General features: G+C 44.9%; 1 protein-coding gene across 2 annotated transcripts in view; it reads left to right on the top strand.

Moving 5' to 3' along the window:
- The first annotated feature begins 16,038 nt into the window (after positions 1–16,038).
- Positions 16,039–22,708, top strand: part of ADGRE5 (adhesion G protein-coupled receptor E5) — a 43,736-nt gene continuing 37,066 nt past the window's right edge. For both annotated transcript variants that reach the window (XM_035104827.2, XM_035104828.2), the window contains exon 1: positions 16,039–16,161. In XM_035104827.2, coding sequence (XP_034960718.1) covers positions 16,128–16,161 — 34 coding nt within the window. In that variant the 5' untranslated portion in view covers positions 16,039–16,127. The remainder of the gene's footprint in view (positions 16,162–22,708) is intronic.

Below are 22,708 nucleotides of genomic sequence, written 5' to 3' on the forward strand. Positions count from 1 at the left end.
AGTGACCGGGATTGAACAGCTGAAATTGTTTCCCTCTAGAAAACCAAGAGAGTCTTTCTTGTTCGTTATTATTTAGAGAAGGCACACAAACATGCTAAATTCCTCTCGGCCTTTGGATTCTATGATCAACATCAGTTGCCCTCTCCAGAATGCAAAAACAGTGCGGAGCCATGGGGTGAAGCATGCAGTCCACCGAGCACATTTTCTCTGCGACTTCTGCGTTGGAACGCTGAACTCCTTTCTTAAATTAGCGCCGTCATTTTTCATGGGGTTTAAAAATAAGCAGGTGGCATGTGCTTTGTTGCTGGCCGCACGCATTCAAACATCATGACAGATGGTCTTTGGAAGCAGGAGATGGGCTTGAAGTTATTTTTAATTAGTGAAATTTGGCTCTTTGTTTGGCTGAGCATGTGGGATCTCAGTTCCGCAAAGAGGCTGAGCCATTGAACAACTGGGAAAACTTGTAAGGCTTTGGGGGAGTCTGGAGCCTTGAGAGTCAAGTGATGGCTTTAATTAAGCTTTCTTCCAGATACAAATTACCTACAGGTGCTACTCAGCTGTCTCTCAACAGATGCTTTTCTCGACCTTCATCATGCCTTGGATTTTCTTAGTCAATTTTCTTGTTTGTTTGTTTTTAAAAAAATCAAGTGCTGTAAGATGCTCCAATTTTGAGAGAAGCAGTGGTACTTCTGTTGTATTTCAATTAAGCAGACAGATAATGACTGGCTCAAGATTTATAAAGGAGCAGGGATCCAAAACAGATGCAGTGTTGCTCAACTACAGCTCCCATCATCCCTGACCATTGGCCATGTTGACTTAGAATCATAGAATTGGAGAGTTGGACAGGACCACAAGGCTCATCTAATCCAACTCCCTCTAGTGCAGGAATATTGTGTCCAACATGGGGCTTGAACTCACAACCCTGAGATTAAGAGCCTCTCGCTCTACCAACTGAGCTAGGGGCTAGGAGTCCATTTACCCTCAGCTTCAAAAGGAGTTTAGGCAACTTCACTCCCATTGTGACAGCTTTGTAGCCAAAAGCACAAGAGGCAGGAACCAGCAAGGTCAGTCTCAGGCTCTGCATCATGCCATTGCTGCCATTTGAAAAATCTATTACTAAAGAGCTGCCTCAACACCGCAGGTTTTGAAATTGCACAAACTGTATACAAACTGGTGTTCTTCTCAATGTGTTTTTTCTTCTAGAACTGTCAGAAATTGCACTATAAATAGCTAGGTCACTTCGTGGCAAAGCCACTGTGAAGGTCCGCAGTGTTAGGAAAGTTTGAAGTAAACAAGGCACACATCACAGCCCATCCTGGGAAATCTAAATGCCACCTAGTTAAATTCCCACTATATAATCAAGCCCTTCTATATTGGCAGGCAGAACATGGCAACCATCAAGAGGCCCTGTGCCACAACTGGCATAACTGGATACAAGGACAATTTTGGGAAGCAAGCTGCCTAACCTGTCTGATCGACAGCTTGTACAGGGGCCATAGGATAATAGATTCCTAGAACTGTAGAGTTGGGAGGGACCATGGGGGTTATCTTTTTCTTGCAAAGCATGTGCTCTACCAGTGAGTCACAGCCAAATATTCCCACCTCTTCAAAAATTGTCTGGAAGTAAATTGTGCACTCAGAATGCTGTCACTGGAGGTAAAGGCAATGCTTAATTGGGGGTGTTGCATAGGAGGGCAACCATTTTCCCTGGGGGGGGAGGACCATACCTTAATTCTAAGTGGGTGGGGGCAGGAAAGGTACTTTGTATATGCTTGGTGTCCCTAATCACCCATATCTTTTTTTATATTTGTAAAAATAGAATTTACAGGTAAACGTGATAAATGGGCAGTGCTGAAGAAAGGAAAGATAGCAATACAATACGGACTATGCCAGCAGGATTCCCCCCCCCCCTTCCTGCTTACACTACTGCCTTATATAGATTATTAGAGACATTTCAGAAAGCTGCAGTTCCCTTGTAGGAATTCCACAGAAGCTCCTGTTCTTTTGGTATTTTGCTTGTTTGGGGGGATTTTGATCCAACAATCTGAGCTGCAATTGAAGCTCTACAGAAAGGAAGAACCCGGGTAGTTCCTCCCAGGAGTGTGACTGCGTTGCTGACTTTGCTGCAAGGCAGATTTTTATAGTGGGCGAGTACAGTAGCATCCCATATGAGGGCAGCAGAGGATAAATGCAGCTCCAGGCCAGAGAGCTGTAGCCATAGAAAGGATTTGTGGTGTTAAGAATGGCATGTTCCCTTCAGGCCCCAAGGAGGCCCTCTGCTCACCCAAATCAGTTTCGCTCGGGCTCTGCTGGATTATTTGGTAGCAGTTCCTGCCCTTGGGTGGCGCAATCGCTTCAAAATCCGTGTGTGATTGATCAGTCCTCTTTATATGCCACTGATGGGGATGTGAGCATAAGAATGGCCACCTCAATGCTCTAAAATCACAATGTGCATGGCAGACAGATGGATAGATAGGCACACAGGGCCTTATACTGAATCAGGGCCTTATACTGCTCCATCTAACCGAGTAATGCCTGCACTGACTGGCAGCAGCTTTCCAGTGTTTCAAGCAGGGAATCTTCCCTAGCCCTACCTAAAGATACAGGGGATTGAACCAGGTGCCTTTGGCATGCAAGGCAGATTCTCCACCACTAAGCTATGGTTCAGTTAGGTATTCTCTTCTCCACCCCTCCGGTGAAAGGTAAATTCAAAATCCCCTTAGACACCACGTATACAGGCTGAAGATTTTCCAGCTGGCCTCTCCTCCTTGGGCTCCTCAGTCCTGCCCCACTTCACAGCCCCACTGCTGTGCACTATCATCATGTCTGAGGGAAAGTTGTCACTGGGATCACACTTTGTGAGGGAGAAGAGATGGTTCATGTTTAAAGGAGCAGTGTGATTCTTTCACTGAATCCTGGATTCTAGTCAGGCATCACTTTAAGCAAAACCATATTGTCCTGACCCATTTAACTTATTCAAAAGCAATATTATTCCTTTCAGGTTTCAGGCCTGAGCACTAAGGGAGCCCTTCTAGGCGCTACCCAGAGTCTAAAGTAAGAGTGAGGGATGGGAAAGAATAGGAGGCCTGTTGCAAAATGGGCCTCATTGTTGCCTTTCCTGCCTTTCTTCTGTACTTCATGCCTTTGGGATGGAAACGAGCCTGGTGTTATTAAACAGGAAATAGTTTGGATTTAGTTCTGACTACTAACAGCTATTAATGGCATAGGGCTCTGCTTTTAATTATAGTGAGGCCCAGCTTAAACCACACGGACCCTGATGCCCTCCAGCTTCAACATATCCATTTATGAACATGTAAATCTGGGCCATTAAGTAGACAACCAAAACTAATCTCCTCTTAATACCTATATGTTACTTGGGCTGACACCCAAAAGCTGTTTGCCCCACCCCCCAAAAAAAAATTATCATCGTGTGCGTCATAACTATCAGAGCTCCTGCCACCTGATGCCTACGTGTTTGTGGCACTGGCTGCAATTTGTGACTTTCTGCTTCTTCCTCTGGCTTTATAAACACTTCTATTTTCTACCTTCCTCCTTTCTAGCTGGGGGCCACCCCCAGCTGGAAGAAAGCTGGCGCCATGCAAAAGGAGAAGTACACTGTCCATGCTTGAGAAAGATGTATGAACAATATCTGAGCACAAAATCCACATGGTGTGGAACACATACGCATATATGTATGTTTTTCGGCTGTGGGAGTCTTAAGACCCATAAAAATGCAGGCAAGGAGCAGCCAGAAAATGATCACATGCCTCAGTTGTGTTTGCATTAAAGGACAACTCCCCCACCACACACACACACACACACACACACACACACACACACACACACACAAAAGAAATACATACAGTATATGGGCACATTGCATCTGATGCAGTGTGCATCTCTTTTGAATGTGGGTATCATACCCAGATACAAAAAAATGGAGTAGTTCTAAGCATGTGGGAAAGAGGCTACCTGCTGGGAAGAGAAACTCAGCACATGCTCAGAGGCACTCCTTTTTTGTTAATATATTTCAGGACTCATTCCTGATACAGAAACCAGATTCCAGAGCTGGTTCTAAAGCATCAGTTGTATCCCAACCGATTCCACCACAAATAGGCTATAAACAATGCAAGCAGAAGCTCTTGGGCTGGTACAGAAACATACAAGAGAAAACACCACTTGGAAAGACATACTGTACTGCAAGCAGCACGTGGCAAACAGGCAGGAAAAGTGTGCGAAAATAGATCAAAAGTCCCTGGTCTAGGGAGCAATTTCACTGAACACCAAACATAGTGAATGGACTAAAAAAAAGGAGAGGTTCCCAGGAGATCATGGTCCAGCTTGAGAAGTGTTCCTGGGTTGGTCAACAGATGCCCTGTCCCAACAGAGTCCTAAATAGCCTTTCTTCAGTCTGTAGGGACTTCTGCCCAAAGATCTTATTGACAATAAAAGCAGCATGTAACTGAGGTGGCGGATCTTCCCACCCCATGATTCTTTCACTGTTTCAGTGAGTTCCAACCTCAGCCGTTGCTTTGTTAAAAGCAAAGACGCAGTTATGACATAACCCATCCTGTCAAACCCCCTGTTATACTTGGAGTCTTCCAATGTGAGGCAAAAGGCCAGGGATCCTCTTCATAAGGGGAGTGAACTATAAATAGATTTGTTTGTTTTTTTATATGTATATATTAAGCCTTTCTGTCATTAAAACCAGCTGAGATCACCCACAAATCCCCAACTGTCAAGGCCCATTTGTGTGTACTCTTGGCTCCCGTAAGTCTGATGAAAGAGGAAGCCAGAGGGGAAAGGTTGTGGCACAGATTGAGCTGCAGCAATCAAGTGGGGTGTGAGCGGGGCGGCCTGGTCACAGCAGGGCTCCTGAGTCACTTATTGCAGCCACACCTGTCTGTGGAGAACTGTGCGCACCGGTGCGCATTCAGTGCGCTGCTGCTTCGGAGAGCTGAATTAGTTCTGATGCTACCTTGGAAGGACACAGAGCTCATCTGCAGACCTATAAACAGTGCTTTCCCCCAGGGGTACTCAAGGGTACGCAGTACTGGCACCTCTTGGTGTTAAAAAGTGTGACACTTACTGTAACAACTTCATGGTGAGCACCAGCACCTACTTTTCTAGGGGGGGGAAGCAGTGCCTATGGGTATTGTTGTGTCCAAGCCAATCTCTGAGCAACAAGAGACTCCAAGGGTGCCCATGCTTACCCAGGGTTCAGTTCCTTGGAAGGAAAGCCAATGGATACTGTGGTGTCCTTAGGATATATGGTTTTATTTATACATATATACCATAGAATGGAAGGGCTCACCACATTAACACCCCAACAGGTGTTGCTTCCCCATTAGGTTTCCAAGAAAGCCCCAGTCTCAGCTTTGGACCCAGCATAAAGCAAAACATGCCTTTGCCTCCTCAGCTGCTACAGCTTCAGCCAAACTCTCTCTCCATCACTCAGGCCACCCCACCCCACCCCTTGGCCTATTGTTCCTCCTCCTGGGATGACTTGGGATCCAGCCAGGTGAGCTGGGAAAGGGCTTGCCCGTTTTGTCTCCATGGCAGCGTAGCTCACTCTTTGAGATGCTGACACTTTGAGATGCCCTTAACTGGCCAGCTGTGGCCATTGCCTTAACAAAAGGAACCACACAAGTTTCCTCTTGCAGGTTCTAACCTCAGAGGCACAGGATCACAGATTTGGAAGGGATCCACAGGTATCATCCAGACCTTCCCCTCCCCCCAGAAAACACCCCTATAACACCATATAAAATCCTTTCTCCCGCCAACACTTTCAGAAACAACCTGGCCATCCCAGACCCTGAAGGGGTTGTAGAAAGGAGAAGGATATAACTATTATCAGTGTTAGAAAGTTTATTAGAGAAGAGAAGGCGGTAGCTGGAAAAAAAATCACTTGCTGCTTAGCTTGGCATTAAGTATTCCAGATGTAAGACTTACAAATAGGGTTAGCATACAGGAGGCCATCCCACACTTTTCTAACCCTGCTAGGCTCAAAACTGAAAAGAACGTGGGAATACTGTTCAATCCCAGCAGAACTTGGTGTTTCCTTCCTCTCCCTTTTTCCCAAGCTTAAGGGATGGTTTCCTGTCACCAGAGTGGGAGTTTTCAGCTTACCCTATTTTTTCTGCTTGCTGAGTCTCAGGGGAGGGTTACGGTCAGATTGGAGAAGCAGCAATAAATGAAAGCAATTAGACAAGGATATGCTGTGTGCGCCTGTCAGCCAGTCAGTGAAGCATCTATGAAACAGAATGCAAGAATTGTGGGCGCTGTCGTTCCTTAAGTGGTCTTGGGAATTGTAACTCTGTGGGGGTAAACTACAGTGCCCAGAATTCTGTGAGGGAAATAATATGCTTCGGATGTGCTTTAAAGGTAAAGGTGTGTGTGGTGTACTGTACACAGCCTCGAGTCAGATCATTGGCTCCTCTAGCTCAGTAATGTTGACACTGAGCATTTGTTTTAGTGTTTTGGAGTGGGTGGGTCATTCATGGACAGCTATGCCCTCTCCCGTACCCTCCCCTTCCTCAGTGCTTTCATTTCTTTTCCAGCCATGCTCCTAACTGTTTCTGGTGGAAAATGAAAACTGCACAAGCAGAACACATAAAAATGTCTTCACTAGATAATGAGCAGCAACATCAATCTGAAAAGTTTCCTAAGAATGTCTGTGTGTGTTTTTTCCCCTTATGATCAGTCAGATTTGCATAATCCCAGATTTTTAATGTGTTTTCCCAGAAGCAAAACACATTACAATTGTGTGCTGAGAATTTACAATTGCCTGGCTGTTTGCTTTTGTGCACTTTGGGGTGGGTTGTTTTGTTTTTTAAAAAAATTCAGCATATGGTTATGTAAGACAATTCCACTACCGTAGTACGATCTCCCTCTCTCTGTTTTCCCACATAGGCCTAGATGGAACTGATGCCTCTTGCTTTTCAGTAGGGAGGGAACAACACTGAGCCTGTGAAATTCTTGAAAAATGCTCCTTCAGCATTTCTCCATAAGATGACAGAGAACATAAGTGTCAGTCACAATCTCACCCACATCACATGGCAGGTGAACTTCTGTAAACTCCTGACTGTAGTTGACAAAAGGACAAGAGGCCTATAAGCCACAAAGTATCGGCTGGTGGGATAATTCATTGGTATCCTTCACTGGTTGCAGAGTTTTTTGGGGGAGGGGTCCCCCTGTCCTATCTATAATACTCGTTTTGTATCCTTCCCTCAAGGTATTCATAGCACAGTTTTAGCTTCACAACAATCCTGTGAGGTAAATTAGACCAAAAGCGCCTCCAAATTGTCACTATTTTCAGGTGCAGGTAGATAACAGTGTTGGTCTGATGCTGTCAAAATATAAATAAATAAATAATAGACAACAACAATAATAAATAGTGTAGTAGCACCTTAGAGACCAACTAAGTTTGTTCTAGGTATGAGCTTTTGTAAGTGTGCATGCACATGAAAGCTTATACCTAGAACAAACTTAGTTGGTCTCTAAGGTGCTACTAGACTATTTTTTATTTTATTTTTACTTTCAGGTGGGATTCCATCCCATACCAGCAAATTCAATTGGTCAATTGTAGTTGATTGGGAGGTCTTGCACAACCAACCTATTTCCTTAAAAGACTGGATTTCTTCTAATGAGGAAAGCGGTGAGAACAGCAGTAGAATAACCCTTGCTTTGCGGCAATGTCATCCAGACTCCCAACAAACAAACTGGAGTGGAAGATGCTCATTAAACAACCACTGGCAAATCAGGACGGATGCTCTATAACAGTGTTGTCTGGAAGCACTCTAAAAGACTTGCTCAAGGGCCATCCATCATGCTTCATGGCTGAGCACAGATTTTAACCCGGTATTCACTACCGGAACCAGCACTGAAATCCTCTCTTCATAGAATCACAGAATTGTAGAGTTGGAAGGGACTCTGAGGATCATCTAGTCCAACCCCCTGCAATGCAGGAATATGCAGCCACCCCAAATGGGAACTGAACCCACAACCTTGGCATTATTGGCACCACACTCTCACCGAGTCCATTAACTGCTCCTGAGAGCGCAACTCTTTCAATTCAGCAACACACAGACTGCGCAGGTGAGTCTCTGCTGTGGTTTTTTTTTAAGGTGTACACCAGGGGTAGGCAACCTCAGGCCCGTGGGCCGGATGCAGCCCAATCGCCTTCTCAATCCGGCCCACGGATGGTCCAGGAATAAGCATGTTTTTACATGAGTAGAATGTGTCCTTTTATTTAAAATGCATCTCTGGGTTATTTGTGGGGCCTGCCTGGTGTTTTTACATGAGTAGAATGTGTGCTTTTATTTAAAATGCATCTCTGGGTTATTTGTGGGGCATAGGAATTCGTTTATTTTATTTTTTTCAAAATATAGTCCGGCCCACCACATGGTCTGAGGGACGGTGGACTGGCCCACGTCTGAAAAAGGTTGCTGACCCCTGGTGTACACGCAGAATTTTGCATGATTTAGGATAGACAGATACAAAGATAGCTAGATAGAGATAGATGATAGGTAGGTAGGTAGATGATAGATCAACAGGTAGGCAGGCAGGCAGGCAAGCAGATACATTAGATAGATACTGAGCTTGAGGTTAAACCTCAGAATCTTCAGGTCAAATGAGTCTAAGTCTGTCCCTGTTTTCTCTCTTGCCTCCTTTAGGAGGTGGTTCTTTAAGCATTCGCATCCTGGTCCTAAGCAATTTAGGACTTTAAAGGTAATAACCAGCATTTTGAATCATACATGGAAATGAGCAATAAGCAAGTAGCCAGTAAAGTTAGTATAACAATGGGGTAATAAAATAGCAGCACCCTGGAGCCATCCTCGCAACACTGGCATTGCTGCAAGATACCTAGACAGCAATGGGGCAGGAGGGTGGTGAGTGGGGCTCCATGGAGGCACCAGCGGAGCCAATCAGGTGCTCCTGTCAGTGTCTTTGCACAGCCCTGACCCGCCCCCATCAACATCAGCCTCTGCTGCTGTTTCTAGGCTCAGTCTTTGAAGGAGGCTAATGAGCACATATAGACACAATTTGCCTTTTCTTTCTCTAAAACCACACGGGACTGAGCCACAATCATTTGTAGAGTATCTCCCTCCACTGTTCCCACTAAAGTAACAAGAGGTTGAAGGAAATCACCATGAACACTGCAGAGCTGCTATACTCTTCACTGTGGTAATCTGATCAAGCTACCAAGATTGATGACAGCACAGCAGAAACCAGAACATAAGCCTGTGGCCAAGGAAGCTTTCGTTATTTTCAGGAAATATATGATATAGCCCAAGAACTTGTGGTGAGCTAGTTTGGCGTTGCCAAGAGATTGTTGTGCGCTTGTTATTTTTATGAAATTGCGTGAGGAAATTAACCTTATAGTATGCTTTGAGGACAAGGCTTGCTCTACTGATGTCCACTGAATCAGTCTGAACCAAGTTCCTTTTGTTGGTCACAAGGACACTTTTGGACCCCACACCCAGTGACCAAGGGAGTCATGATTGGTCACTAAAGCAGGGATCTAACACAGATAAACCATTACGCAGACTGTTGTCAGATTTTCTAAAAGTGAAATTCACTTCAGACTGCAAACTTAAGCTTTCATGCTAAGAAATAAGTCCCATAGTTCTAAGTTAATATGTTTAGGATTGATCTATAAGAATAGCCCCTTTCAGAGAAGCCACTCACACATTCAACAAAGCTGTGAATTTCACTGCAGTGCCAGATTACCAAATAGGCAGAGTAGGCATCGGCCTATGGGCCCCACACCTTTTAGGGGCCCCGCGACAACGGATCAAAACAATATTGATTTGAGCTTGAAAGAAAATTACAAAAACGTTTTGGGTTCACATGAATGCACAGACTTTAAGAAGTGCACCACTTTATATATGGAGGCTAACCTCATATGCTAATTATAAAAAGGGAGAAGTCGCAAAAGCTACAAAGCCAGGGTAATAATGGATTGGTTAAAGTGACTCTTGAACTTAAGGGGAAAGTTATACATCTCAGGCTGGTGCACAGAGCTACACTTTCTCAAAACCATAAATTATTGCTTCTTACTGCAGCGAGATCTGGGAAGACTGGTCTTCAATTTATTCCTAAGTGGGACGCAGGAACAGATCCAAGATGTAAATATAGCTGCAATTCAAGGAAATAGATACCATAATGGTCAAAATCCGAAATGCGTAGACGAGAAGACTCAAAGGGGTGGGGGTGCGGGGGACATTCTACTGAACAGTTAACTTTCCACTCAAACGGAACAATGCAAAAATGAGGACACTAATTAGAAGACAATGCGAAGGAATAGTTTATAAGGGAATAAATCCCTCAGGAATGCACGGGTAGTGTTTATAAAGATCAATATGACCACATATAAATTCCAGACAGGAGAAAAAGGATACTGGAGTTGTTAAATAGTGCAGTAAAAGAAGCTATTAAAAGCAGACTTTAAAAGACAAAAATCAAAGTCTATTCCAAATGAGGGCAGAAATCCTGGACATTTAGTGAAACAAGGCAAAGATGTGGAAACTCTAGTGATATTTTGAAAGTTTAGGAAAGATATCAAGAACAATGTGAAGAATGCATTTGAATGTAGAGACTTTAGTTTGCTTTGTTTATTCTATCCTCCCCATATATTTATGACTCAAGACGGATTAAAGCATTTTGAAAAAATATTTTTTATACTCAGCTCCTTGCAAAATGTCATGAGCTACTTTTCATTTTTTTAAAAAAAATGTTGGCACTTTGTTTTATTTATTTGCATTTCATATTAAGCTTCTCCGTGAGCAATTCTGAATTATTCAATGTTTCCATATGAAACTTCAAAAAGCACATGCCTTCTTTGGAACTCGTACCAGCCCCATCAGCAGAAGCCCTATGCAAGAGCTTCCACTTGTGCAATGGGGCTTCCTTTCTCTCCTCCCCTCCTGCAATTGGCCCCTCTTGGAGGGGTCAGGAGAACCCCCAGAACAGCACATGGTGGGAGGAGAGAGGAGATCATTCCAGCTGGGAAGCTGGAATGCTTGTGGAGATGGAACAATCAGAAGAGAGCAACACTGAATTCAATCCCTTGAGTCTTGTACATGGGCAGAAATGCTCAGACAATCAGGCAATATGGCTCCACAGCACTGTATGCAAGGGAAGGGAGAAGAATATTGAAGAGAGGTTCGCATAAGCAAAATCCCCTCCCACTGCACCAACCTCTCCCGTTTTGTGCAACGCTAAGTCCATACCCTCTTCTACAGCTCTGCCCCACCTACTCAGTGTTGGTTCAAGGGGGAAAAACATGTGGAAAGGATAATTCCCTGGATGCAAAGATCCAAGTTTGCTGCAAGTACTATTTGGTGAGAGAACCCAAACAAATATTTAAAATCACAAAATATGCAGCAAAGTGCGGCAATATAGGCTGTTAGACCTTTAAAATATGCTCTTGTGAGTTCCAAAACTTCTATCTTCTCCCAGCATAGGAAAAGACGTCAGGTTTGGTAAGTTAAAAGGTGATTTACTTACATTCTCTCCAAAGGTCCGGTTCAGGTGGTTTTCCATACATCAGTCAGAAAAGTTGTACCAGCAGTAGTTCAGTTCCAAAGTGGTGAAAGTTCCTAAATTATTGGTATAGGAACACAAGAATGGCTTGTGAGCAACCAGCTTAGCCTCTTCACATGCTGAGTTTATAAGGTTGACCAAAGGAGAACCATAAGCTTGATTTCCTAGTTCCTCCCAAGGTGAGGGAAAGTGGACATAGTTAAGCCTTTCTGGATAGATTACTCTATGGTATTAACCCCCTCATGCATTAATTAGGCATAGCATGTTTGTTATATGAGGCTGGTTATCCCACACTCGGTATACTGGGAATATTAATATATCATTGAAGTGTTGCTTCCCTCCGCCTAATTCACAGACTAGCTTCAGCTAACAAGAGTATTTCCTTTGATGCAACTCTCCATGCAGCAACCCCTTCCAACTGGAGATGCACTGAGGGACAGCCCTGCCAGGTGCAGCTCAAGCATTGCAAATGAGAGCAGAAGATGCAGCACCTGAGGAAAATTCTCTCTCTGATGTAAGTCTTTTTAAAAAGTGGGTGGAAGTGGCATTTGAGCTGTGAATGGAACTCAGAGGCAGAGCATCTACATTGCATGCAAAATGTCCCAGGTTCAATCCCAAAATTTCTCCAGGTAAGCAAAGCTCTGGGGTGTCACTACTAATCAGTGTAGACTAAGGGTGACAGTGGAAGGTATCTGGATGGTTTGAAGTAAAGCAGGAAGGAGTTGGGGCTCTCCATTATTTAACAATGAAAACAGAATAATCCCCACCCAACACACACTAACTCTGAAATGAAGAGAGCCAAAGGTACAGGGAGAATCAATCAGAAGTGGATTTTTAGGCTGGAAGGACTGAGCTAAAAAATTTTTTCCTGGATTGAGACTACGTTAATTCTAAATTAAAACCATTTGCACCTGACTCTCTAAAACACAAAATAGATCCCACAAGCCTAAAGTCTGCCCACCCCTACTAGAGAAAATACTGAGCTAGCTGAGCCAATGTTCTGACATGGCATAAGACAGCTGCCTATATTCCTGTGATATGGTTTCTCCTTTTAAATACAATACCGTACTACGGCAACTATTCCTATTGTTCACTATTGTTTTTGTGAAGTGTGTATGGGGGGAATTCAATCCACAAAGGAAGACCAGTCTTCTATTGCCCCTAAGCTCCAGCTGTGGAGGAGAACCTCTAAGTTTATCTGCCAGCATCCTTTATTCCACCATCTGCCCACAGGGTTTTCTGGTTCTCTGGGCATGTTTTCCAGACTTAAAAAAATAAAAATAAATCCCTGTTTGGCATTCTGTTCCTGCCTTCTGGTCCTTGTGGAAGAACTCCAAAGGAGTTGAAATGCTGTAACAAACAAAAACCAAAAACCAAGCAAGCTTCTTTAAAAAAATGTACTCCAGTTAATTATGTAAAATTGTTGTGTCTGCCTGTGACACCAAGTTCCAAACCATCTGCAGTCGGGGCCTCACAGCCCCCACATACCACTGTCATTGCTGAGCCAATATCCTTCTCACAGGCAGATCCAGACCTGGGGTGACAGGGCCATGGCGGAAACCACTGAACTAGCATTCACACAAGCACCTCATTTGCAGCAGATGCCACCACCGTATGCCTACTTATCATCTTCCTTTCTTTGTAAGAGGAATTTGGGTTCTTTGCATCTTCCCCGTATTTAGTTTTTCTTTGTTTCTTATCCTTGTTGCAGATATTTCTGCCCTTGTAAAACTTGTGCAATGCAGCTGAGAGAGGGAAGACTTCCATTTCTCATTTACGGATTGACAGATTCCCCCACTCCACCCGCTGAGACTTAAGACAGTCCCATGCCTGTGGTGGTTGGCAGACAACCCTCCTCCCTCTCAGACTTCCATAATGTGTTCCTCTCCCACCTCTGAGAATTCTGTAGACCATGTCAAAAGCCTGTAGTACATTTCCCAGCTCAGGGGAAGTAGAGAGATATTAATTAATCCCAGGCTGCAGAGGAGTAGTGGCACAGCAACTGCTGCCTCTTGTTCCATTAATTCTTTTCTGCTAATAAGTTAGAAGAAACAGAACACGTATGGAATGAACACAAAGTTACCCCAGAGCCAAGACACTCGTTATTTGTTGATTTGCCACCCTTCGCCCAAAAGGCCACATAATAAGCAGACGTGCCCAATTATTCATAAATTATTTTCTGTCACTGTTACCCTCTGGTTGCAATAGCTCTCGCCCCACCCAGAAAAAAATAAAAACTAGTCATAGGCAGTTTTTGGGAGTTGTTTACAACCCCAAGATGACTTCCAATGTATCATTATTTAAGTAGGCATACATATCCTGCCCTCCAAGAAGGGTCCCAGGGCATCTAACAATATCAAATTATCTGAAGGCAGCCCTGTTCCAGGAAGCTTTTAATGTTTGGTGTTGTAGTTGTTGTTTCTGCTATGAAAAGTGACACCAGGGTTTATTTCACCCCACTCATGTAGAAGTTTAAGCTGCAGGGGACCATACTAGGAAAAAGCCACACAAAATTCATGTTGGGATCTGTGATAGAGAGTGAAACCTTTAAAGATCTGTTGCAGAAGTTCTGCTTAAGTTTCTCTCAGGCTGGGTGAGAGTGTGGCCTGGGGCCTTCTTAGCTGTGGCCCCATTTGTATAGAACTCCCTGCCTGGATAGACTTGCCTTAACTTCTAGCCTGTAGACCAGGCATCCCCAAACTGCGGCCCTCCAGATGTTTTGGCCTACAACTCCCATGATCCCTAGCTAAGAGGACCAGTGGTCAGGGATGATGGGAATTGTAGTCCAAAACATCTGGAGGGCCGAAGTTTGGGGATGCCTGCTGTAGACATTCAGGGAGAAAGGTATAGCTTCCTGTTTTAAGCGGGCTTTTCACTGTCTTTTGGATTGCATGGTCTTTTGTTTCTATTTTTTATATAGCTTTCGTATATAAGGTTGGTGTCAGTTTGTCTCCTGTTCTTAGTTGGTCACCAACACCACTAACAACTTTTATTATATGGTCACAGACCTGGTAAAATTCCAGTTGGTCAGTGTTCGCTTTGTATCATATTCATGATTCTTGGAAGTGCTGTGTAAATGTTTTGAATACAGTTTAAGGTTTTGAGTATTGTTGTAATTGACTGTAAGTGGCCTTGTTTTTATGGGAATGCAGGACCAAAACTAAACTGAACTAAAATGCTGTGCAATTTTAAGGGTGCATCATGTTTTAAAGTACCAAAATACTATTGATTCAGGCAACCAGAATTTAACCAACCCACCCAGTTTTAAGGCATATTCCCCCCCCTTGTATGGTGATTTTCCCACCCATCTGGCTTTCCCCACATTTTTAAATTGTCTAGAGATGTATGCCTGCATTGGGCATGTATGTGTACTGGACAGAGAAAGGGAAAGGTGTAGAACTGGGTGTTTGAACATAGAGTAGCTTGTGTGTGCAAAATTCAAATGGCTTCTGCACTGTATTGATCACTGTCTCCTTCCTAATGAAAAGTGCCTGAAGTGAGTGACAGAGCAGAGGAAGGTATGGCAGGAGAGGCTCAGCACCTCTGCATCCCTTATGATGAAGGACCAAGTATTTCCATCAACATGAAAGAACTCTAACCTTTGTACTTTATGCATTTGTTTATGCAAATACTTGCAACCAGAAAAACTCACCTTTTTCCTCTGTACAAAGCAGTCCTTGATCCTTCTAGGAAAATAGGATGCTACCTTATACCCAGATCATTCGCCATCTAGTACAATACTGTTGACATTGACCAGCAGCGGCTCTTGGCTCTCCAGGATTTCAGACAAGGGGCATTCCCATCTCCCAGTCTTATCTGGAGATGCCAGGAATTGAACCCATGGCATTTGGTTAGCGAACGCAGAGGCCTGTTTACATGGTTTTTGTTTGTCCAAGAGAAAAGGGGAGAGAAACAAGCTGCTGTGTAAAGCAGGGTAGGATCTTTTTTTCAAGCCGTCCACACCCTAAGATGAAAATCCAGTTACGCACAGTATTATAAGGTCAAACCCCCTTCTAGTTAGCACTCCTTTAAAAAGAGGCTGTGCCTCCTCTTCTTTCAGGTACAAAACATTTCAGCCCCATAATCCCACTCCAGATACCCGCCATACTTGAGCATGAAAATCAGAGGCGCAGCCGAGGGCGCCTCACTTTCAAACTCCTTCCAGGGAAGCCCTGGATGACCCTTGCGCGACGGCTAGTTAGCGGTGAGTCGAAAGCGTCGCCCAGCAGGGCTGCTCTCTCCACCGCGTGCGAGGGCTGAGCCGTGGTCCGGACTGGAGAGACCACGTTATTCTAGCACTAAGCCCTGGCCCGGGTCCAGACACGTTTCCCCCAATCACTCCCGCCCGTCAGCTGCCATGCCTTGCGAGAGGAGGCAGCGGCTTCGGCTGGATCCCAGCCTGGGCGATGCCTCTCGCCCCTCTCTCGGCCCGGCCCCTGCGTGTCTGGGCGGGTCCTGGCGGCAATAGATGCCGCCCCCCGCCCTGCCCCGTCTCACTTCTCTCTTCCTTTCTGGCCGGCCCGGACCCTTCGCTCGCAGCACCCGTGATTCCCCGCCCTACGCGCTCGTCTAGCAGGAGCATGGCGCTCTCCCCGCGGCTCCGGCTGACATTAGGTGAGTCCCCCGGAGTCGGGGAGCCCTGCGTGGCTTGGCCGCCTCTTCAATTGCCACCAGCAGGTCTGAACGCGTGCCCGGGGTTTTTGGGTAACTGCTAGGGCTCCACCTGCATCTGCCAGGGGCTTGTTGCTGCTGCGGGCGGGGAGGCGAGAGTCGGTGCTCGCTGCCTTGGGGGCTTGCTTCCCTTCCCCTCCGCAGGGGCTGTGTTAAGAGAAACTCCCCGAGCGACGCTCCTCTCTTCGGCTGCGATAAACTCCGCGTTGGTGTGCAAATGCCGTTGCCGCCTTTTTCTCTTTTACCCCCCAAGTGCATCGCCAAGGCACTTGGAAAATATAAATCCCGCGGTAGCAGCAGAAGCCAAAGGATTTCTTTCATTTCGCAGAGCAGGCTACCGTTGCTTTTTTTAAAAAAAACTGATATTGTCCAATAAGGAAAGTGACTTGGAGTCATCCCCCACCCCAACACTTTACGCACATTGTCCCAGGAACAGTTGCAAAACCCCGGTGTTGTAAGCCTGCGCTACTACGGTATGACAGGGCACCGTTAGACGTGGTGTGTTTCTCGGGGGCCCGAGGGAGGCGTCGGGTTGAGCGGGACGCAGGCGAGATCTCCTGCTTTTGATCCCCTCCTCAGCTCTCGAACCCGCTCTCCCAGCTTCGAGTCAGGAAGGAGAGCGGACGCAGGTGTGTGTGAAAGAGAGAAAGCAGCTCGGGATCGCTGATTTTGGAGGGGAGTCAGTGGTTGGGAAGGGCCTCAGTTCCCTGCCTAGTGAGGAGTGATAGAACCAGGGCCGGCCCTACCACTAGGCAGACTGCGACGGAAGCTTTAAGCAGTGCTGGATGGTGCTGAGGTATTGGAAGATGGACATGTGGGTGCTACTCCCGCCTGCCTGCCCTGGCTGCCCAAACCAGCCTGCAAACCTGAATGTTGGCTGCCTAATTACCACCTGGAAGTAAGAATCATCTGCCAGCCCAGGGTTGCTTCTAGCTGAGCTGTTTATTGAGCAGGCATCCTGATTTGTTTGCACAAAGTTTGTGTGGCGGTTCTGCGACCTTGGCTGTTTATTGAGCATTTGATTTGATCTGTTTGTTTCATCAAGTAATTGCTATCCTGGTGTGTTTTCCCATTGCTTTCCTTATCACAAAAAGTCTGGATTTTTTGTGGGAGGAAAAGTGGGTCTGTTGTTTAAGAATTGAATCTCACTCAAAAACAACAGTCTGGAAGTGCCGTTATTAATTTTTGTGCATTGAGAAGGGGTTGAACTCGTCTGCCTCAGGCAGCAAAATGTCTTGGGCCATCCTTTGGCAAATGAGGCATTGGGAAGGGGGGAGCAGGGCTGGGCCCTTCACCACCCTTGCCATGTGCCTAACATGTTCTGGGCAGCTGTGAGAAGGAAACCTCAGTATAGGCCAACATGTTATTGTAAAGCTCTTCCATGCTACGAAGAATCGTGGGGCAATCCTAACCCCCCCCCCTTGTGTGGAGAAGTACAAGCCCCAAGGTACACACATCTTTCTTGAGGTGACTAAACACATTATGCATGAGCGGGTTTTCTGACTCCCCCAACCTGGGTGTCCTCCCCTCAACCTCAAGCCACCATCAGCTGCTTTACCTGATATAAGAAAGCTCTCAAGAAACATCTTAGGGGGCTGAGAGCCAAAGACAGAGTGGCTTGTGTATGCCTGGGCCAGGTGTGGGGAACCTTTGTGCCCCCAGCTGTCGCTGAACTACCACTCCTGTCATCCCTAACCATTGGTCATCTAGCTGGGTCTAGACTAGACTGTCCAGTGAGTTAATCATGTAGCTGAGATTTGAACCAAGCTACCTAGTTCATACTTTTAACCACCAACGTTTAATATTTATAACGTGGTTGGGAACATATGAAGCACAATCAGTAGGGTAAGTTTATGCCAAGTTAGAAAAATTGTTGAAGCACAATGAAAGATTAATTTCTATAAAACTTTATTGGGGCAACTGCGAAATCTTCGCATACAAATATAATGAAATAATTAGTAGTTCAATCATTCTTTTTTTAATGATTTAATTGAATAATACTTGGTCACAGGTAAAGTATTATACCTAATGAAATATTGTACGGCGAATGCCTTGGAATGCGTAATACACAGTACTTAAATTAGCCGTGCATAATTTCAAAAAATGAGGGTAACCACTCAGAAATGCAAATTATAATGGTTCTGAAAACCATCAAACTTTAAACAGAAATGTAGCACAACTTGTTATAACAATACTGGGCATTTTGATCTTGACCAAGCCTGTTTTTTGCCGTTAACTGCCCTTTCTATATCTTTACTGAAAGGTAGTACAGTACTTTTAAATAAAAATGAAAGACTTATATGGAAGCAAGACACTTGCAATCAGATCTGTTGAGACATAAATTAAAACAAGGAACACAAAACACATGGCTACATAATAAGCATCAGACGGCTTAATAACAAAAACATTAAGGAATAAACGTGAAACACACACCCTTGGGCTCTCTCTCTCTTTGTGGTTGCATACACATTACTGGATTAAAACACAGCTTGGTAGTTCTTTTTCTCAGTTTGGACCAAAGTTGGTTTGGAGGGAAACCAAAGCATAGATACGGAATATGGTTAACATTGTGTGTAAGCCACTTCCCAAACCAGCTGTGGGAGTACACAGAATGCAGAGTGGACGGAAGAATGTACACAGCCAAAGACTACAGCAACCCTATGAACACATCAGGGAGTCAGTCGCACTAAACTCAGTGTGGCTTACTTTTAACAGCCTGCACTGTAAAATGTGTTATTTGCTGCAATCCAACCAAATGCACACATACCTAGGAGTGAGTCTCACTGAACTCAGTGGGACTTTCTTCGAAGTAGACATCTATACGATTGCACTGTAAATCTCCTGTTGTATGCCGCTTTTGAGACTTGCTGCCTTCTTTGTGTTCTTCACCCTCTGCTGTTTCCACTTCCTTAAAAAGTAAAAGCAGAATCCCATTAGATCTGCTTTGGAGGCACTGCCCTGTCCTGTATAGGTTATCAGAGTCGACAAAGGCACAGAATGGGCAACCAGATGAAGAGGAGAGAGAAGCCTAGAGTCCTGGGTTCTCATGCTAACCTCTAGTTTCACCCACTAGGCACCACTCTCTTTCCATGGCTAGGTCTATGTTCTTGGCATCAGTCAGGACACAGTTGAGTGGGCCCATGACGCAAGCCAGGAAGAATTTATTTTCTACTTTGAGTATTTTGATATTTCTCATGTTGAAGCTTTACTGGAATTTCACATTCTTTGACCCTAGTTGGTCCTGCCAGCTTTGTGACATCTAGGGGGTGGGTGAAATCAGACTTGCTTTAGGAATGACTGGTCTTCTTCACTCCATAGAAAACATGGGCCAAAAAATCCAAACCTGGGCGCCTTTTGTTATAGTGTGAAGTCTAGTCCTGTTTTCAAACTGTGGCTTGGTTCTCTCCTGGCCAGAGTATCAAGTAGATCTAGATGCTGTTTCTGGACCACACTGTTTGGTAACGAACTGGGACACATTTCCATTCATCTCAGATTCTGCTCTCAACAAATGTTGCTGTTGAGAATTAAGACTGTCCAACACAGGGTGTAGCTTACGGTAACTTCGGGCTACTACAACAAAATCCAGGCATGGAGCATGCATGTTTGTGTGTGTGTAAAACTTGCAATGAATGCAATACTATCCGATGTCAACCAAAGATACGATTATTTTTAAGATGCTTCATTTTGGAAAGTGTATGTGTTTGTTTCCTCTCTCCCCCCCCCCCAAAAGGAGAACTGTGTTAGGGTCTTACTTGGGATGATGTGCATGAGCTTTGATGAGTTGATTTTGCACATCTGATTCTGGGAAGTCACATGCTACTCTTGAGTAGCCCAACGTTAGTCATACAGGCAGACAGGTTAGTCATAGGGTTATGTAAATGACAGGCAATATTCATAGTCAGGCACGTAATGTATAGCATCCCCTTCACCACCACAACATTGCATTTTCTTTTGCTACTAGACATGAAAGCAAAAACTGGTTGATTTTCAATGGAGAGTGTGGCTAATCAGGGATATTGTTGTTTAGTCGTTTAGTCGTGTCCGACTCTTCGTGACCCCATGGACCATAGCACGCCAGGCACTCCTGTCTTGCACTGCCTCCCGCAGTTTGGTCAAACTCATGTTCGTAGCTTCGAGAACACTGTCCAACCATCTTGTCCTCTGACGTCCCCTTCTCCTAGTGCCCTCAATCTTTCCCAACATCAAGGTCTTTTCCAAGGATTCTTCTCTTCTCATGAGGTGGCCAAAGTATTGGAGCCTCAGCTTCACGATCTGTCCTTCCAGGGAGCACTCAGGGCTGATTTCCTTAAGAATGGATAGGTTTGATCTTCTTGCAGTCCATGGGACTCTCAAGAGTCTCCTCCAGCACCACAATTCAAAAGCATCAATTCTTCGGCGATCAGCCTTCTTTATGGTCCAGCTCTCACTTCCATACATCACTACTGGGAAAACCATAGCTTTAACTATACGGACCTTTGTCGGCAAGGTGATGTCTCTGCTTTTTAACATGCTGTCTAGGTTTGTCATTGCTTTTCTCCCAAGAAGCAGGCGTCTTTTAATTTCGTGACTGCTGTCACCATCTGCAGTGATCAAGGAGCCCAAGAAGGTGAAATCTCTCACTGCCTCCATTTCTTCCCCTTCTATTTGCCAGGAGGTGATGGGACCAGTGGCCATGATCTTGGTTTCTTTGATGTTGAGCTTCAGACCATATTTTGCGCTCTCCTCTTTCACCCTCATTAAAAGGTTCTTTAATTCCTCCTCGCTTTCTGCCATCAAGGTTGTGTCATCTGCATATCTGAGGTTGTTGATATTTCTTCCGGCAATCTTAATTCCAGCTTGGGATTCATCTAGTCCAGCCTTTCGCATGATGAATTCTGCATATAAGTTAAATAAGCAGGGAGACAATATACAACCTTGTCGTACTCCTTTCCCAATTTTGAACCACTCAGTTGTTCCATATCCAGTTCTAACTGTAGCTTCTTGTCCCACATAGAGATTTCTCAGGAGACAGATGAGGTGATCAGGCACTCCCATTTCTTTAAGAACTTGCCATAGTTTGCTGTGGTCGACACAGTCAAAGTCAGGGATATTGCCATCAGGCAATATTTCCAGTACGTTTTCCTGTCCCTTTGCTTTTCACCAAAACTTTGCAGGGGTTGGAGGGGAGGCAGATTTCTTGCACAGCAGTGGCAAATCCAAATTGCACAACCTGAATTTTCTGCTATGCCATTGAAGCCTACATCAAATTAGCAGCCATCAGGAAGTGTCTCTTGCTCACATGTACACTAGGCTGCTGTTAAGATACAGCTGTAGCAGAGTGTTGAAAAGTTGACAACTCTAGATGTGAGATCTTGGAAGTAGGAATGGAAAGACCTGTCAATTTCGGTTCTCTCCGTTTCTCTCTCTTTATCTTAAATTCAGTTCTCCACATTTCTGCAGCAATCAGTGACTTTTTTTAAATTAAGAAAATGTTCATGAAAATTATCCAGCATCTTAATGTGAATTTCTCCTAACAAACACATTTTTGTGTGTGGCTTTGATTAATTTACATATTTTTCGCAAGCTGTTTTCCATGATACAATGCATTGCTCCATGTTATTTTCACCAATATATTTATTTTTATGCATATTTCCCCCTAATATATGTATTTTTATAAACATTGGTTAGCTGGTGAACTACAAATTTTGGAGGATAGCTGTGTTTTCGGTTCCCATGTTGTTTTGGTGCAGTTTAAGTAGGTTTGCCTTTAAATGCAAACTTGAGTTGATTTTCTCCTCTGTCCCTACCTGCGAGAACAGCCGGACGAGTTGGGAAGCAGTTTTATGTGAAGCCCTGCTTTCTGACCTCTGCTATACTTCAGACACAAATGTCGCAGGCTTGAGACGCAAAGAATCCAGAACGCCTCCCTACCGGCTGCCAATTTATAACAGCAGGGAATACCCGCTAGAGGTCTGACGTCGGGACTCAAATGCTATTTCCAGCGCCTGGATTGATGTCTGCCGCACCTGCTCACATGGCGTGTCCAGGCCCAGGGGAACAGCTGAGTCTAGTCAGCATCCACATGGCTAAGAATGTGTGTTGGGGGAGAAGAATTGCAATCTTGAATAGGAAAATGAGCCCTGGCATCCCATTCATTCAAAAAGGGAAGGTGGGGGTGGCTGCTGGGTATTTCCATGGCATCAGCTGCAAAAGACTTGTTTGTTGTGACTCGATGTCTCACTTTCAGGATGGGATTTCCCTCTTGAACGAAATCTTATGAGCCAGCTTTGCTTCAGTAGTTTCCAGATCACTACATTGTAGTGCAATGTCATTCATGGAGAGTGCTGCTCCTCTCAGGTCCATCTTTGTAGGCTTCCTGCAGGGATCATGCTGGCCACTGTGAGAACAGGATGCTGGGCTAGATGGGCCTGATCCTGCAGGGCTCTTATGTTTGTAATGGGCAAGGAGGCCGGGGAAAAAGAGCGGAATGTGAATGTCTCCTTTCAGGATA

This window comes from Zootoca vivipara, chromosome 2, assembly GCF_963506605.1.
Source record: "Zootoca vivipara chromosome 2, rZooViv1.1, whole genome shotgun sequence".
Classification (NCBI taxonomy): domain Eukaryota; kingdom Metazoa; phylum Chordata; class Lepidosauria; order Squamata; family Lacertidae; genus Zootoca; species Zootoca vivipara.